General features: G+C 37.5%; 1 protein-coding gene across 1 annotated transcript; it reads right to left on the bottom strand.

The window, feature by feature from the left end:
• Positions 1-1773: 1773 nt before the first annotated feature.
• gmpr (guanosine monophosphate reductase) lies at positions 1774-10241 on the bottom strand. The gene is made up of 9 exons (XM_044139464.1): positions 9817-10241; positions 6970-7089; positions 6757-6840; positions 5337-5510; positions 5156-5237; positions 4793-4899; positions 3979-4021; positions 3743-3902; positions 1774-2569 (listed from the first exon to the last, which is right to left on the bottom strand). Exons 1-9 carry the CDS (start codon positions 9901-9903, stop codon positions 2389-2391), a joined length of 1038 nt encoding a protein of 345 aa, XP_043995399.1. The 5' UTR covers positions 9904-10241; the 3' UTR covers positions 1774-2388.
• Positions 10242-16756: the final 6515 nt, after the last annotated feature.

Raw genomic sequence — 16756 nt, 5'->3', positions numbered from 1 at the left:
TTTGATATTGCAGTTGATTTTTGATGATTAACAAATGTCATAACTGAAAGTAAACTATAAATTATTACTCTGATATTCTGTGTAAAACGCTGGAGATGCCTTGGATTTCTCTTCAGTGTACTAAACGTCTGCGCACAGCGACAAACTCTTAGAACTGTTTGCCTCTGACCCTCCCCACTGCCATGGAGGGGATGGAGGCCATACGTCAGTCGATTCCTTCCCCTGGTCTGAACACTCAGCCCTGAGGCTCGCCACTGGTCTGTCTAGCTATCACTCTGCGAACCTGGTACATCGAGTACTAAACTGAAACTCTATACAGACCGATGAGGTGGCGGCAGAGACCCCTACATCAGCACAGTCCGGCACAGACAGTCTGTCCTGTGGTGGGCCACAGAAAATCCCAGCCAACTTGTTCGTACTATATTGTACTCACTCAATTCTCCGTGTGTCACCACCCTTATCCTCTATAGCAAATGGAGAAAAAAAAACAAAAAATCCTGTTGGTGTATGTATTTGACATCTGTATAAATGCACCTCTTTGAAAAGGAAAATGAAACCTTGACATATCTGGACTAAACTGACAACTTGTGTCTTTATTTAAGAGTGACACACTGATACACATAAACACTGCACTTAAATCACTGTTTTGTCTGGGAGTTTGTTTTCCATTAACTGAGCAGCACCCTCTAGTGTCTGATAGACTGCATGGCACATTGCTATATTCAGGAATTTTTCAGAAGTTTACATTTAGTTCAAAGTTTTCTTCTTCTCTTTTTTTTGTCAGACCTGCAAATTAGTTTTGTAAAAAAAATTTTTTATCAAATCTGTAAATCAGATGTGTTTCAATCTTTACAGTATGCCAATTTAATCTGAATAAGCAACAGTTGGTTTTAATTTGACAGCAATGACCTTCAGCACTGAACGACAATTTGCAGAACCTGTTGCCTTTTTGTGGTCAGTGACTAAAAGATTAGGGGGGAAAGTTGTGATCCATTAAAACCGCAGGATTGACTTAAGGGTATGCTTTAACAAACAGTTTCCATTAGTCGTAAAATTCTCATAATTTAGGTGAATAAGATTACCAGAACAGCCTCTAATGGAAAATCGGCTATTTCTGACTTTGACATCGCTCCTTTCCACATAAAACCTAACAGCTGTGATGAAAGGTTACCAGTTTGTATCTCGTCAGATCTTTAACACACATATGCCTAACTGAGAATCAAGGGAATAAAATGTTTCCATCACTTCCAGGATGACCCAGTTTTTAGCTCACCTGACTGACCAGCGCATAGGAGAGAAGCAACCCTACAGAATGATGCTGCCACCACTGTGTTTAATGGTAGGGATTGTGTTAAGTGTTAAGTGCAGTGGCTGTTTCTCTGATTAAAGTTTTCCTAGCCCAGCCTGTCGGTGGTCAGCCATATCTTGATAGGTTTGCAATTAGAAGGCAGATTAAACAGTGCTCTGTCAGAGGCTTCATTTTGTGAGATGTTTCAAAATAGAGCTTTAACCTTTTCCATAACCTTATCCCTGATCTGTCTTGATCTTCATGATGATGTTTGTTAATTAATGTTCTTTAACAAATTATTTTTATTTGTTAAAAGTTGCTAAAATGCTATATTCTCATTTCTAATTCATGTGAATTATTCTGTTTTGGTCTAACACATGAAACCTTGAGATTTATTTTAGTTAAGGGACAAAATGTGAATAAATCTGAAAGAGATCTTCCTTTGCAGCTTTAAATAGTAACAAACACCACAGAACAAATTGTCAGAGGTTTCTGCATAGAGTTTATTGCCATATTATTTTTCCAAAAATAATTAAAGGTTTGACTTTCTGGATCTTGCATTTTGATTTGCTAAATCATTACAAGTAAAAAAGAAAAAAGTGCCAGAATAGTGCTCCCCTCCTGATGAGTTCACTTCCATGTATGTAACTAAAACAGCTCCTGTTGTGATAATTAGTGACGTGCTGAGTGCAGAAATATCTAAACTAAATTCAATAGTTGCCAGTAGCTTGAATTAAGAACACATTCATACTCAGTGATATGGCTCTTTATCTAATTCCCATAAACCAGGATGTATTTATCCAGCAGTTTATCATTAGAGCATTATATTTGCACATTCCCATCACATTACATGCCTGGTTACATTATGGAGTTTGTAAGCATGTAAATGGTTTTGTTATAAAACTGAGAAGAACAACGCTTGTTAGACTTTGTGTGTAGAATCTGCAGGAGTTTGAACTTTTCTCGAAGCACACACCCTGATCCAAACTGGATCAGGATGTTCATGCCACGCCTCAGTCTGAAACTCTGCATTGACATGCACAATATTATAACGGAGCCATAATGTTTGCTCTAACTGTTTTAAAAGAAGTTTCCCCTCCCTAAGTGAACATTTGGCTGGATTGTTGCGTGACACGGATGAAGGTGGTTCTCCGGCTCAGCTCCTTGAGTTTGGCCGCTCCCACGTAGGTGCACGTGGAACGAAGTCCCCCCAAGACATCACGGACGGTATTTTCTACATCCCCTCTGTAAGGAACCTCAACTGTTCGCCCCTCGGAAGCCCTGGAAGCCAAGAAAGAGGAAAAAATTACAAGCAAAGGTTTTTCAAACCCTTTTATAGAAACTATTTGAGGATTTAGTTTGAGAAACGATAAAACGTCAGTGTCCTGTTACAGCTCAAATGCAGCTCATATTTCGTGATTATAGAACAGTATTGTATGTGTAGATACAATAATTTTGCATCCTACAAACATAACCGTGCGACTATTTGTGTCAACATTATGCATCTTCAGAAATGTTAGTTGTAAGAAAAAAATGTCATGGGGTTACTGACATTTTTAAATCAACAGTTGTTGAATTTTCACCAAGCATTTTAAAATTTCTTGCAACAATCAAAAAATTTAAAATTCTGCTTTCTCTGATTTTATTACTGTTCCTACAACTTTGATTGATGTACATCATGTTCTAAGATTGAAATGTTACCTGACCATTGCAGAAAAAAAATATGTTGAGACAAATTGAGACAAATCTAATTTGTATAGCAAATTAGATTTCATCGGTGGACTTGAGCCACACCAAAACTAAAGTACAAACTTGTTTTGATCGATTTCTTGACCATGTAGTCATCAAAGAAGCACTAATAGTTGCTAATATTTCCTTTTCTGAAGCTTTTCTCGGAATATTTCAATACAGAACAGGTGATTTACACTTTCCAAAAATATTCTCTGGAATGGAGACCTGAAAATCAGATTGCTGAAGTTTTCCTCTCTCTCTTTGTCGTTTATTTCCCATAGAAAGTACTCCTGACTTAGTGCTTCCCGTGTTTAGCTGTGTTTCTTTCCTAAGAAGTGTTGTTGAGTGTATTACTATTACTACAATATGTTCTCTGTTTTTCTTTCCTGTAGAAAATACTCTTCACTTGATGTTTCTATGTTTATTTTGATCTCTTTTGTAGAAGGTGAAACTGTCAGAGCCATTGTTGAGATTAACAATGCATTCTTTATGCACGTCTTCCCACAGGATGCATGTTTTTAGTGCACTATAACCTTTTTTTTCTTGTAAAAAGTCCCAGATCAGTGCTTCTCTAATGTGTCTCTTTCTTTCTTCATTTGTTTTTTTTTTCTCATTTACTTGTTCTGTTTTCCTTTCTTGAAAGAATCCAGTTCTGTTTTAGGCTTGTTCTGTTAACAAGTTGAACCACTTTCAACCACTGATGTAATGTGTCCTGTTCCTCACCTGTACTCTGCAACTCCGCCCACATATTTCTTCATGGCTGTGTCAGAGCTCATACCATAGAAGAGTTTGTACTTCTTGCCGTTCTTCTCAATGATCTCCCCGGTGCACTGGTCATGACCTGCCAGCATTCCTCCCATCATGACAAAGTCAGCCCCGGCACCTGAGGAGCAGAGATCACAGGCGGTCACAGGCGTAGAACATGATGAAGACACAAACACTGTAGCATGATTACTCACCAAAGGCCTTTGCTACATCTCCTGGGCAACTGCAGCCACCATCCTAAACAATGAATAATTCAATCAGCGTGTCAGTACTATGGCCCGGGAATTATGTTTTTCTCAGTTTGTGGACTGATGCTGCCCTCTGCTGTCTGAAAGTGATATTGCAGCGCTCAATGTGAATTAGGAGTTTTCTAAAACATTTTTACAGACTGAGGTTAATGTATCTTCTATTCTATTTAAGATATACTATTCAAAAGTTACCATTTCTATTTTACCCTGTATTTAAAGTAGAAATTGTAAGATATTTGCTATGAACTGAGGATATGGAGCCTGCTAAATCAAACTGTGGATGGATAGACTGAAGAGTGGATAAGTAAAAACAGTCAAATTTGCTGTTCATAAAACTACATTTTTATTTTTCTTGCTTTTATAAACATGGAAATACTTAAATTTAATACTTTTTGCACTGTGTGTAACAAATCTGTGAATGAGAATCCAAAACTGCCTCCACCTACCAACAGCTAAAGCTTTGCTCATGAGAACCAAAATAGTCTAGCTAGAGCAGTCCAATTCAGTTCACACATTCAAACAAGTATGCCTAAATTGAATCACCACTCAGTTCTTTTGTTGCCAAAGGTGAAACTGACATCAAGTATTTAGAGATTCATTAAAGACTTAGCATTCAAAATTTGAAAAATAGAAACACTTCCATCAGTTAGGTTTAATTGAGACAGAAAATGCTCATGTATTTCCACACAATTTATATACTTGGTTATAGCTGTCTGTCAGCCCTTCCAAAGTCATATAAGCAAAAACAACATGTCCTTACAGAGATAATGTGACCTTTGAGTCCGTGGGCTGAGTCTGCACACTCTATGACAGCGCTCAGCTGTGGATAACCCACTCCTGTCTTGATCCTTGTCGTGCACACCGAACCTGAAGAATACAGCATTAATGCTGCATTAGAGAAGGGGAGATCTTTCTGCAATCTCTAACTGTCTCTGGCTACAAAAACCTGCTGTGGAGAATTAGTGTGTTTACTCCTACTCTCTACAGTTGATAATTGTCCCTAAATTTTCAAATCATTTATTAGTTTTCCTTTTACAACATGTTGCGCATGAGCAGACAACTTAGTATGGCAAACGGACTTTCTGTTTCCTTATTAAACACTCTGAGGATTTTATCCACCTACCTGGTCCGATACCAACTTTGATTATATCAGCACCAGAGAGGATGAGCTCCTCCACCATCTCCCCTGTTACCACATTTCCAGCCTGCAACATGAATACCAAAAAGCACTCATAGATCAGCCTTTATCGGAGACACCGGGGGGACAAACTGTTGTATGAGGTCGGATGGATCCGTTTTCTTACCATGATAGTGTGTTTGGGGAACTTTTCTCTCACCGTCTTGACAAACTCCACAAAGTACTCAGAGTAGCCGTTGGCCACATCCAGACAGATGTACTGGAGAGCAGGGACGGCCTGCAGGATGGCACACAGCTTCTCCAGGTCTGCATTGCCACTCCCTGAGCTAGCGGCTACATGCTGAGTGGATGGAAAATATGCCGCTTCATCGTCAGTGTATTAGGATTTAATGTGGCAGATCGACACAGATGGACAATAACACATGGCTTTCAAATTTCCTACAAATAAAATTTTGAAAACTGGGATGTGCATTTGTACTGAACAGACGTTAGTCAATAACTCTGTTTTGGGACAGGTTTCCATCATTTACAGACCAAAATGTTGGTCTGCTCTTCATTACAAAAATAGCAAGTGCTCAGTTATTAATGCTGAGCACCTGTTAACATCAAGTCTTATCAAGGATTCCCAGTTGAATTTAGGTCTTGACTTCTAATACATAGACATGTTGTGGTTTAAACCTTTACATTTTAGCTCTGTCTGGTTGGACGTTTGGGGTCACGGTCCTGTTTAAAGGTGAACCTCTGGCATTGTGCCAACATTTTATTTAACTTCTAACAAGTTTTCTTCCAATAGCGTCCTATTTAACACCATTCATTTTCAAGTGTTAACTATTCTGATAATTTATTTTTTTTTGTTCCTGCTGAAGAAATGTACCCCAATTAGGCTGCCACTACCACCTTGTTTCACTTTTTTGAGTGTGTTCTGGGTAATGTGCGGCAATAGTTTTTCTCCATGTATAGCATTTTGCATGAGGGGCAAATGCAATAAAAGTATAATCTGACCCAATGTGTTAAGGGAAAAACATTTACTGGTTCCCCTAAACAGGTGGCAGCAAACTGCAAACTGGGCTCTGTATGACTTTCTTCTTGCCATTCTTCATCAGGTTAGATTAGATAACCTCTGAACTCAATCTGACAGACTTCCCCACCTTACCATTGACCTTTAGGCTGCTTCTCTGAGTAATGCGCTCCTTGGTTGGCTTGTCAGTTCAGTTGGACAGTCATGTCTTGATCAGTAGTAAACCTAGTTCTTCTTTAAATTTCTCTTCAACTTTATCACTTATGAATCTGCTGTATTCCTTGCATTTTAGAATAATATCTGTTGTTAGATTAAGTCTAACAACAAATAAATAGGGGAAACAGAAATGCTTGCCACAATGTTCTAATTGCAAAAAATCCTAAACCATTTATTCCTTTTCTTCACTTCACAGTTGTGTGTTGGTCTTCACAATTAAGTGAAGACCAACACTATATTATGTGTTGGTCAATGGTATAAAATTACAATATGATACATTGAAGTTTGTTATTGGAATATGACAAAATGTGACATTTTGGAAGAACTTTGAGTGGAGAAGTGGTGATGTTACCTCTAAGCATTCTGGATGGTCAGCAGCAAAGTTTTTCCAGTCTTCTACAGAGTAGTGTTTATGGATGGCTGTGAAGAGGGTGTGCTAAAGACAGAGTAAAAACAAATATGCTCAAAGTGAAGGGAAAACTGTACCATCACACAGGTTCAGCGGCGCTAAATGGAAACGATGCCTCTCTACCACATAAGAATAAAAACACTTTCAAAAACTCACTTTACTGAGAACCTTTGCCATCTCAAAGGTTCCTGTTGTATCCATGTTGGCTGCAATGATGGGGATGCCAGTGTAGGTCTGCTTGGAGTTGCGGAATGTGAAGGTCCTACGAAGATCCACCTAAAGTCAAAGAAGAGGTTTAACTTTATCTAGAAATGAAGGAAGCATTTGGAAATTCCCTCAGAACCTTGAAGTTACTGGTCATGCCTGAAACGTGGATACACTGAATCAATTAGATTCACAAGTTGGCTTCTAATGTGATGTGATGACCTATAAAACAAAGTTTAAGTCTGACTGTTTTTTGTAAGCTCTGGTCTTTAACGGTTTCTACATTTGTTATTACTAGTTGGAAACTTCTCGAGGTTCGTTTCTCATTGTTGACTACAGAAGGCTTTTGCTATGTAGAGGCAGGACATTTATTACAAAAAATCAATCTCACCATAGAAACTGATGTGTTGTACAATGTTCCTTCTGCCAGAGTGAAATAGTTTTTTAGAGCTGCAGATGAAATTGGCTCATATCTCATCCTGGCATAAAGACGGTTCGGTAAGTGCTTCCAGTGCAGCAAAGTCATTTTTTCAAGGCAGCGAATAAACATTTCTGACTTTCAGCACAAGTTGACTCACTGATTTTCCTTCCTCCAATATAAAACGATGAAGTATAACGCATGGATGCTCTGGAGTCGTTTTTAAGGATGTGAGACTTGAGCTGTAAGTCTGGCAATCTGCTAAAGCAACATTGCTTTAAAAATGTCTATATAACAGGATCTGTTTTTTTGTTTATTTGGGTATTGTAACAAATATATATTTAAACTTTTAGATAATCCTGTATTTTTATATGGTTTTGCTTGATCATTGTTATGAATTTCTTTTTGTTTTTGGATTTAGCTGCGTTTCTATCAAGCTGCTCTACCTGGTCATGTTGTACATTGAGCTATGCAAGGTAACTACATGCCTTACATACTATCTACTGGAAAACACTAAGAAAAAAAAAATCTAAATTCTGAATTGACTTGTTAGTCAATATTTATTGACTGACAAGGTTTCAGCTGACAAGTCTTTAGAAATCTTCTGGTTGGAGTTAAAATATCAATTGCTGTCTTTCAAACTGCATCATCTTTTACATCTTTCTTTAATTCAACCGAAGAAACGTTCAAATACTCTGTCTGGTTCAGAATGCCATAAGTTGAATGTTTTAAGATCCAATTTAAGCAGGTTTTGTCTGTTATGTGTCAATGCGACACCCATTATTCTCTTAAGGTTATGCAGTTTTTATGCCACAATCATCTGTCCATCTGTCTGTCCAGCAGCCCAACAAATTTATAGTGAACTTTTGTATTCATTGTAAATGAGTGAGCTGCAAAATTACTAAAAACTAGGTAAGTATTCCAAGTTTTCCTAACTTAGGAAAAAATTTTATACATATAAAATATGTATAACATCTGTTTTGTAAACAACACAATAGAGGCTACAGTAAAAACAATAGCCCAATGTTGATGTCATGTAATGGAGACCAGGCGAGGTCATTACCACTGAGGACACGAAGGACATTGAGAGTTAAGCACTTTTATTATTGCATCAATTGAAAAGCTTTCTTTGGATTTTGTCACATTCAAGATGAGAACCAATGTTGGTTCAAAGCAAATAATTATTTGTTTATTTTATTTTCTTCTCATAGCTGTCAGTTTGATTTAGTTATTTCATTTTAAGCTGAATGGACCCCTGTGGTGCCATATAATATATTCTTTTCCAGATGTTCCTGGTTGAGAGACGGAACAGCATTCCCTCTGAACTAATTACCTCTTTTGTTGCTATACACAACAATGTTCGCACATACATTTGTTTTGGCAATGGCGGAGAGTACAGCCTAACACGTCAATCCCTCATGCAACATTAGAATGGAAAAAATGTGTGATTACAGTGCGAAATGGGCGACTCAGTTCAAGCTTTATAAAGTCACAAACACCAAATTCCCTCACTGCAGAAGCCAGAAGTTCATGTTTTCCTTCATCCTGTCCACCATGTTTATGCTACAGTACACTCATATCTATTTGTCATACGGAATGTGCTCTGGTTTCATCTGTAACACACACACACACAGTCCTATTTATAAACAGCATTTCTGAGAAGCGTCCTGTGCCTCATGTTGCGGTCCACCTCTCAGATACCAGCTCCCACCTCCTGCCGCTTTCTGCTTCCCGTCTACTGACACCGAACCAGTTAGAGCAGCTTCGGCTGAAATCTGGTGATGCGTTGTCAGCTGGGGAAGTTATAGGGTTAAGCAAGCAACACGATGCTCTACTACTATAGACACTCAAACACAAAACAAGTTTTTTTTTTTTTTTTCCAGTTTTAAAATATAAAAATCTGATGAAAATGTATAAATGTTCTGTTTTGTGACCCTCTGATTTGCTCATTCTTGTTTGTTTTCATTGCAGCCAACATGTTGTTTGTTTCTCCCCTTTAAAAGACTAACCTTGTTTGTTGTCACCTTTAAGAAGGTCACCTCCCTATTACATGACCACACTCCTGGATGAAAGCAAACTTTATAGCTTAAAATAAGTATAAACAAAATCAGGAAACTAGAAGAACAATAGTAGTGATGAAATCACTGAATTCAGCTTTGTTGAGGCACCTATAAAGGTAAATATATATTTTAATTGTTTTTTTGTTTTTTTTATTTCAGTCATAATGTTAAAATAATTAGCGAGTTCTACATTTCCACTGCCTGCCATGTGTGACAAATTTACAGGATTCTGTTGTGTCATCCAGCACAGAGGCCTTGGACACAGATCTCCTGAGAAAGCTGCTGTACATCATCTGAGTGCCGGTAACTAACAGCACCAACCTCTGAGCGGCTCTTCAGGCTGCTCCTCTTGGGTCTGAACAGGACATCCTTGAAGTCCAGCTTGAGGTCTGCGTCCACCCGAGGCATCCTGGATGCCCACAACACTGATGATGAGGCTCTCCTGAGGAAGGTTGCAGCAGCTGCGGTGGTCGACGGTGCCGAGCCCCAGCCACCAAACCCGAACCTGCAGGCGGCCAGCGTATTTAAAGCAGAGGGGAACCCAGCCCAGTTCTAGCCCCCATGGCTTTATTTGGGCCTGGGGTCTCTCTCTCCCTCTTCCTGTGTTTCCATCCTCTCCTCCAGCCTCGCCTGTCTTCCCCAGCCCCCACCCACTCCTCCGGCAGAGTGGCAGGAGCAGCGGTTTCTGAACCCCGCTGTCCCATCCACCGGCGCTGGCTCACACACACTCAAACTCTCTCTGGCACACATAGAGAGAGCATAAAATACTGCAGTGGCTTTTATGCTGCAGTGCTAAGAGCACACCTGCTGTCCAGCTGGGGCATTGCTTCTGCCACTGCTAGGTGTCAAGACAGAGCGGGATGGAGATTAACGCTGATGGAAAGACCACGAGTGAATTATAAAATATGCTTTTTTTTATATGGCCATAAATCTGGACCAAAAAATATATACCTTGCTCATGTAAATCCATTTTTTTAATATTGTGAAATATTTCATTTCAAGTAGTTGATGAACATTTTATTACATGTAAGAGAAAACCTCTATGCGTCTCCTGATCCATGGGACAAAATTCTTGGGACAGTCTTTTACATTTCAAACTGGTTGGACAGTTGCCAGTGAAACTGGCCAATCAGAAGAAAGACTGTTTTGTCACATATTATGTGCCCATACAGTCCCTAAATAGGACTCATTGTCCTAATGTTGGAAGGCCTACTCCATATAATCTAATAACATACAGTATATTCATTTGAAATGGCTTCTTTCTTTCCAGTAAAAAAAAAAAAAATCATAAATCTCTGTGTTATTGTTGCTTGATATAGATGGTGCTTTTGTGACAGTTGGTCATATTGATTGATAGTCAGGTTTTATTCTCTGCTGTGTTACATGGTTCAAATCTATTGTGACAGACTTAGTTGAACTACTTACTATTATTTAGATTTCTAAATGACCTTGTGTCTCTCTGGAAACCTTTATGTAATAACAAAATGCTTTCTGTTGTTCAGGTTACACAAAGAACTACAATGTGTCCTATTATATTTACATGCTACGACACACAACCATATGTAAGCTTGTGATGACATGACCACAGTCTCTTAGACATGTGTGAGCGCTCATCAAACTGATTGATGAGCAGAAACAGGCATGGAAGGTTATCATTTCAGTTCATTTGCTTACAATACAATGCTAATCTAAGAGTTGTTATTTGGATGGTTGCCTTGTAAATGCAGGAAAACAGTTGTAAAGTTTAATATATAGTATTAGGAGATATTTTTAATGTTACAAAAATGAAAATGATCAAACACAGTTGATTAAATGAACAAACATTCAAGATTCAAGAACAAAAATCGGTAAAGAAAACATCATTAGCCATCACTGATTGAAAGTTTTGTTTAGTTATTGAAGTTAACAGTTCATTCATTTAGAAAGTTTACAAAAATCTTTTCTTTCTAACCTAAAATTTAACAAAAAAAACAACAACGTTTTTTTAGTTACTTTTTCCCTCCTTTTTAAAAGTCCAGTGAATATTCAAAGTCTAACCGCTAGATGTCAGCAAAGTCACAGAAAACAGCAGCTAAGCGAAGATCAGAACTGGCACTGGGGTCTCAGCCTTCACTGAAGTGTTTCCTGGCAACAAGCTGTTTCTTTGTTAAATGTGTGTATTGTGGCAGGAGAACTGCTCAAAGCTGTCACTGATGTAGAAGAACTAATTAAACAGACAGATGAACTGCGGTTCTAAAGCAGACAAAAGTAGTAGTGAATCATAAGATACAGTCTCTCAAATAAAGTTGGAGTTTACTTTAAAGTAATATATATTGTTTCTTACACTTGTTAGAATTCAGTTTGTGAACGAAGCAAGCAAGTTAGCTCCTCCTCACCTTTTTTTTCAATTTGGGAATTAGAAAAATATTAATCTCAGTCTGAATAGCATAAATCCTATATTTTAAACAGGAACTGATGTGATAAGTAAAATGAAAGTTAGCAGTCACATTTTAATTAACTATGATGTTAATTAAAACATCATAGTTAATCATTTTTGACCTATACCCTAATTTAGAAACTAATTTTCTTTTAACTGCTGTGGACCTCTTTGGTTGTTGCTGACACGTAGACATATGAGAGCACAAACTTCTGGTCGCATATGGACACTCAGACATCTAATCAGGCCTTGTCTCTGTGGAACTGATAGGATTTGAATAGTCTACAGATGCGAGATAAGGCTGTTCCAGCGTTAACAAACCACTGCTCCTCAGACTCATGCATGCCACTCCATGCTGCTCTGATAAGATGCCCTTTAGCACTTTGGCTGCCAACAAAGCCGACAGGAGAAGAGCACAGCAGCTTCGTACTGCACGTATTCTGTGCCAGGTTGTTGTTGGTGGAGTTTCAGGTGGTTCGGTGACGCAGAAAATGGGTGAGAGTGGAGCGATGAGACGTCTCCACAGGCTGTGTGTATGCATGTTTTATTGCGTGCATAAAATGGGTCACTCTTAGCGTTTCACTAATGTTTAACTAATGCAGGTTTTTATTTAATGGACAAAAACTGCCATGTAATCAGTCTGTGGATGTGAAAAACACCTTACTTAACATCCTGTGACAGACTTATCTAGGCCACGCTGCCTGAGACCTGGGCAGGGACAAAAAAAACAAAAAAAAAACATTCCTTCCTGGAAACTTTTACTTAGAAAATATTTTTCATATCCTTCTCCCTGTTGTTTAATTTACTTAACCACAGGTAATCTTCTTAAAACCACAATGTCTTGATATGTAAATGTTTATTAAATGTTATACAATTGAGACCATACGTTTACATGGTAAAAACAGACGTGCGACTTTTATTTTATTTCCTTGCTGTTTGACATCAAACCAGACAATTTTTTTTTCCTGTTTTATATTAAGTAAGATTACAGCAATTTTTTAAATAATTGTTAAAAGTCCGAAAAAAAAAGAGAATAAAACAAACAACTTTTTTTTGTCTGTTTGTTTTTGGATGGCTTCTTCCTGACTAAGCAGCCTTTCACCCATGTGACTCCAGGACGTTTATCACTGTGGATATGAACGGTCTCCAGCCAGCTTCATCAGCATTTTGGCAAGTTTTTTTTTTTTTTTTTTTCTGGGCCTGATTTGCACATTTCACACACAAAATCCTCATATCCTGAACTAAGAACCTGCCTCCTTCAGGACAGACATGTTTTGTACACTTGTTTATAATTGTTTGTCTGATAAATCTGGCACCTTCAAATATCTGAAAATTTCAACCAGTGATGAAGCAGATATCTAGATATCTTGGTTTATTTTTATCTGTTATTTTGTCTTCACCTATCAGAAGTGTACGATTATCATCTGAATTTTCTTTTTGTAAGATGCATTACAAATGTATCCAATCTTCTGATTGAAAGATAAAATCCATTTATTATATTATTCAGACATGAAGCAAACAAGATGCTAGTTTATGTCAGACAGTGAGGAAAAATGCAATGTGTGTTTTTATAGCATATTTCAATTGCATATTCACATGAATATTATTCACATACGCTGGTTTTACTCTTACTTCCAGTCTCTGTGTTCCTACAGCTGTCCATAACTCCAGAGAAGGCAGATGCGTACTTTCATCAACATTCCTGGAGCCAGAGTGGGCTGTCTCACCCCGTTTCATCCCATGTTCAGCTACCAGCTGACAATGCTGTTTGGAAGTGGGCCCTACTGCTCTGAGGAAATTTATTTCAGAGACATTCGGAGCAGGCGTGTATCCCTTGTCTGTGTCACTGGGACCAGCAGATGGGAAAACCACATGGCAGTGGGAGGGTGAGTATCTTTGATGTTCTTTTTTCTTGGCATGACTTAAAATAATAAAGACTTAAAAATGTTATTTGATTTTTCTTGAAGTGGCTCAAATGAAGAGGGCGAGGAATGTTCTTTATCCGTCAGGTTAATGATCCAGATAATTCATTCAGAAGATAATGTTGTGAGATTAAGAGACCTAGATCAAAGTTTAACACAGTGTAAAATACATTGAGGTAAAAATCAACAATTAATAATTAAAGAATATTTTTATATTGTTTTTTTATCCCCTTTGTGCTTCAAACATACTTCAGAGTTTTAGTGAGCTCTACATATTGTCTAAAACTGAAGTCACCCTTCTTCACCGTGACTCTCACAGAACCTTTCTGTCAATTCTATCTTTTTAATTTCAGGTAAAACAACAAAGTAAAAATGTTCAAGTCTTGCAGCTTTGCTGTTTTAAAAATCCTGTCAAAATGGTGGAACTTAGAAAACGCGATGTTTCTCATGATTAAAGATTGCGCACAACCACAAAAATTGCTTTCAGTTTCAGTGACTGGATTCTGACATTAGTTATTATTTGCCTAGAATGTTTCCTTCTCAACGCAAACACAAATTATTTAATAGCAAAAGCTGGTAGACAGTAGGAAGAAAGTATCTCTGCTAATGGACTCAAAGGAAACATATGAAGCAGGCCACAAACCATCCAACATAGATTTGTTATGAAATTTAGTTTAGTGTTTAATAACTGAAATGTTCCCAGCAGATCATTTGTCTGAAGAAAAGCTTTTCCTTTGTCAGCGTCATAATCTGCTGCCAGCTTTATATCATATCCTCTCAATGCTTCTTTCTGTTTTTAACACAAGACGCCATCCCCAACTTTAGTCTTGGTTCAGAAATTTCTGAAGAACAAGAAATTATATTTAATGATCATAAAAATTCAGACTGAACCCTATCCATACTTTTTTTTTTTTTAAATAGAGATCACGTTCCATGGAAACTGATTATCCATGGAATTAAATTTTTACTCAAGATAATGTGAAGTTCCTTCATGTTAAACTAAAACTGAACTGACTCACATCATTTTACACTAAAACTAATTGAGCCTCTTTAAAATGGCCACCAGTGTTGTCATGAATGACTACCAACTTCTTTTAATGTCATTTGATGATTTGTGTTATGTTATGTTTATTATTAAATCAATGGATGCTAAACATATAGTTTGGTCCTGTCCACTGATGTTGGGTCAAGTTTTGCTGACTTTGCCTCAAAACTTTTTGGACAATTCAAGTCTTAGAAGTTTTCTGTCTAGAGCAAAAGCTATTTCAATTAAAGCAAAAATCGTTTGGGACTAATTTTTAAAAAGCACGGGAAACTTAAATTTTTGTAAAGTTGTTCAAAGGTTTTGACATCCTGGAATTTATTGGAAACAACATTTTACAATTTTTTTTTAAACTCTGGTGGTCTTTATTTGAGAGTGGTTAGACAGAAAGGCGGGTCATGAGAGAGGGGAAAGAGAAGGGTTAAAGGTCATCAGGCTGGCACTCAAATCTCTAAAAATGACATCGAGTACTAGGACCTCCATACTGGGTCATCTTTACCCCTGCACCACCGCAGCGTCCCCGACATTTTAACGTATTTTGCTGAGATTGTATATGATAGAGTAACAAAAATACTGTATCATTTTAAACTGGAAGGAGAATGACAGATGTTTAAAATAAACACATAAGACATTGCAGATTGTATTTTGCAAATTACACAGTCTCAGTCATATTGAATGGAGAAAACCACTGATCATCAATTTTCCAGTTTTGTCCAAGATTTTGTTAGATTTAGGTCAGGACTTTCTGCTTTAAACTTCACAGCTTTATCCCCAGCCTGCCTGGTGTGTCCTTTGGTCTCCATGATGCTGCTTGTTTGTTAATGTTCTCTAGCAAACCTCTGAGGCCCTTACAGAACTTCCACTTGTTGCGTTTTCGTATGACCACATAAAATACGGCAGTTCTAATTCTGCATGACTAGTTAGAAATCAGAGAGCTCTTTCTAATAAATATAACCCTCTCAGTTATTATTAGTGTCCTTGGATTTTGCTTAATACCAATGATCTCTGAAAAGAGTAAGAGGGGAATGAAAAGAGGTACGCCCACACAGAAGGTCATGGACAGAGAGGATGCAAAGTGGGAAAAAGACGAATCAATAATTGACTCTTCCACCGATTTACATCACAGTCTGATGTGGCTGTTAATCCTGATCAACACAGAGCTCTTTCTGGACCCGTGATCAGATTTATTCAGCTTCAGCAGCCTAAAGTGACAAATGGCCATATGTTGTGCAATGTAAACATGGTGCTGAAGAAGAATGGAAAATATGAGATATCCAGATTAGTGGGGTTTTTTTTTTTGATAATTAAAAAAAAAGTATATATATATATATATATCTATATATATACACATACTTGAAGTATGTGTATATATATATATATATATATATATATATATATATATATATATATATATATATATATATGGCAGAAGATGGGAAACTGCAATTCCTAAGATGTTGGTAGTCAAAAAAATAAAAAAAATAAAAAGAGATGGTTAAAATGATTCATAATGTAAATCATGGATCATTAATGTATTTGACTTGGGAGATGTTGAATTTTTTTGTTTTCTTCAAGTCATTGCCAGCCATAAGCAGTAGAATTACATGCTAAACCCTACGAGGTTGCTAGGATCTTGCCAATGAAAGATGTGTCCAATAGTTATCACGAGGTGTGGACAGACCAAGTTTTGTTTAATAAAATGAATAAAACTTTTAGGCAAGTGTATAATGATGGCCAATTAAGAGGAATATGGGTGGAGGTTGATGTTCTAAAAGAAGCATTTGTTACAAACCAGATGGTACAGTATTTGAGTCAATACTTGCATATTATTCTGTAAATCAGGGATGCCCAAAGTCGGTGCTCGAGGGCCGGCATTCTGCA

Source organism: Gambusia affinis, linkage group LG14 (assembly GCF_019740435.1).
Source record: "Gambusia affinis linkage group LG14, SWU_Gaff_1.0, whole genome shotgun sequence".
In the NCBI taxonomy this organism is placed as follows: domain Eukaryota; kingdom Metazoa; phylum Chordata; class Actinopteri; order Cyprinodontiformes; family Poeciliidae; genus Gambusia; species Gambusia affinis.
Note: the sequence above shows the minus strand (reverse complement) of the source record. Positions and strands in the feature narration are given on the sequence as shown.

Coding starts and splice junctions, on each gene's coding strand:
- gmpr (XM_044139464.1), bottom strand. CDS start 9,903: ATGCCTCGGGTGGACGCAGACCTCAAGCTGGACTTCAAGGATGTCCTG. Junction 5,511..6,756: donor ACCATCCAGAATGCTTAGAG/GTAACATCACCA, acceptor CCATCCACTCAG/CATGTAGCCGCTAGCTCAGG. Junction 2,570..3,742: donor GGCGGAGTTGCAGAGTACAG/GTGAGGAACAGG, acceptor CTTGGCTTCCAG/GGCTTCCGAGGGGCGAACAG.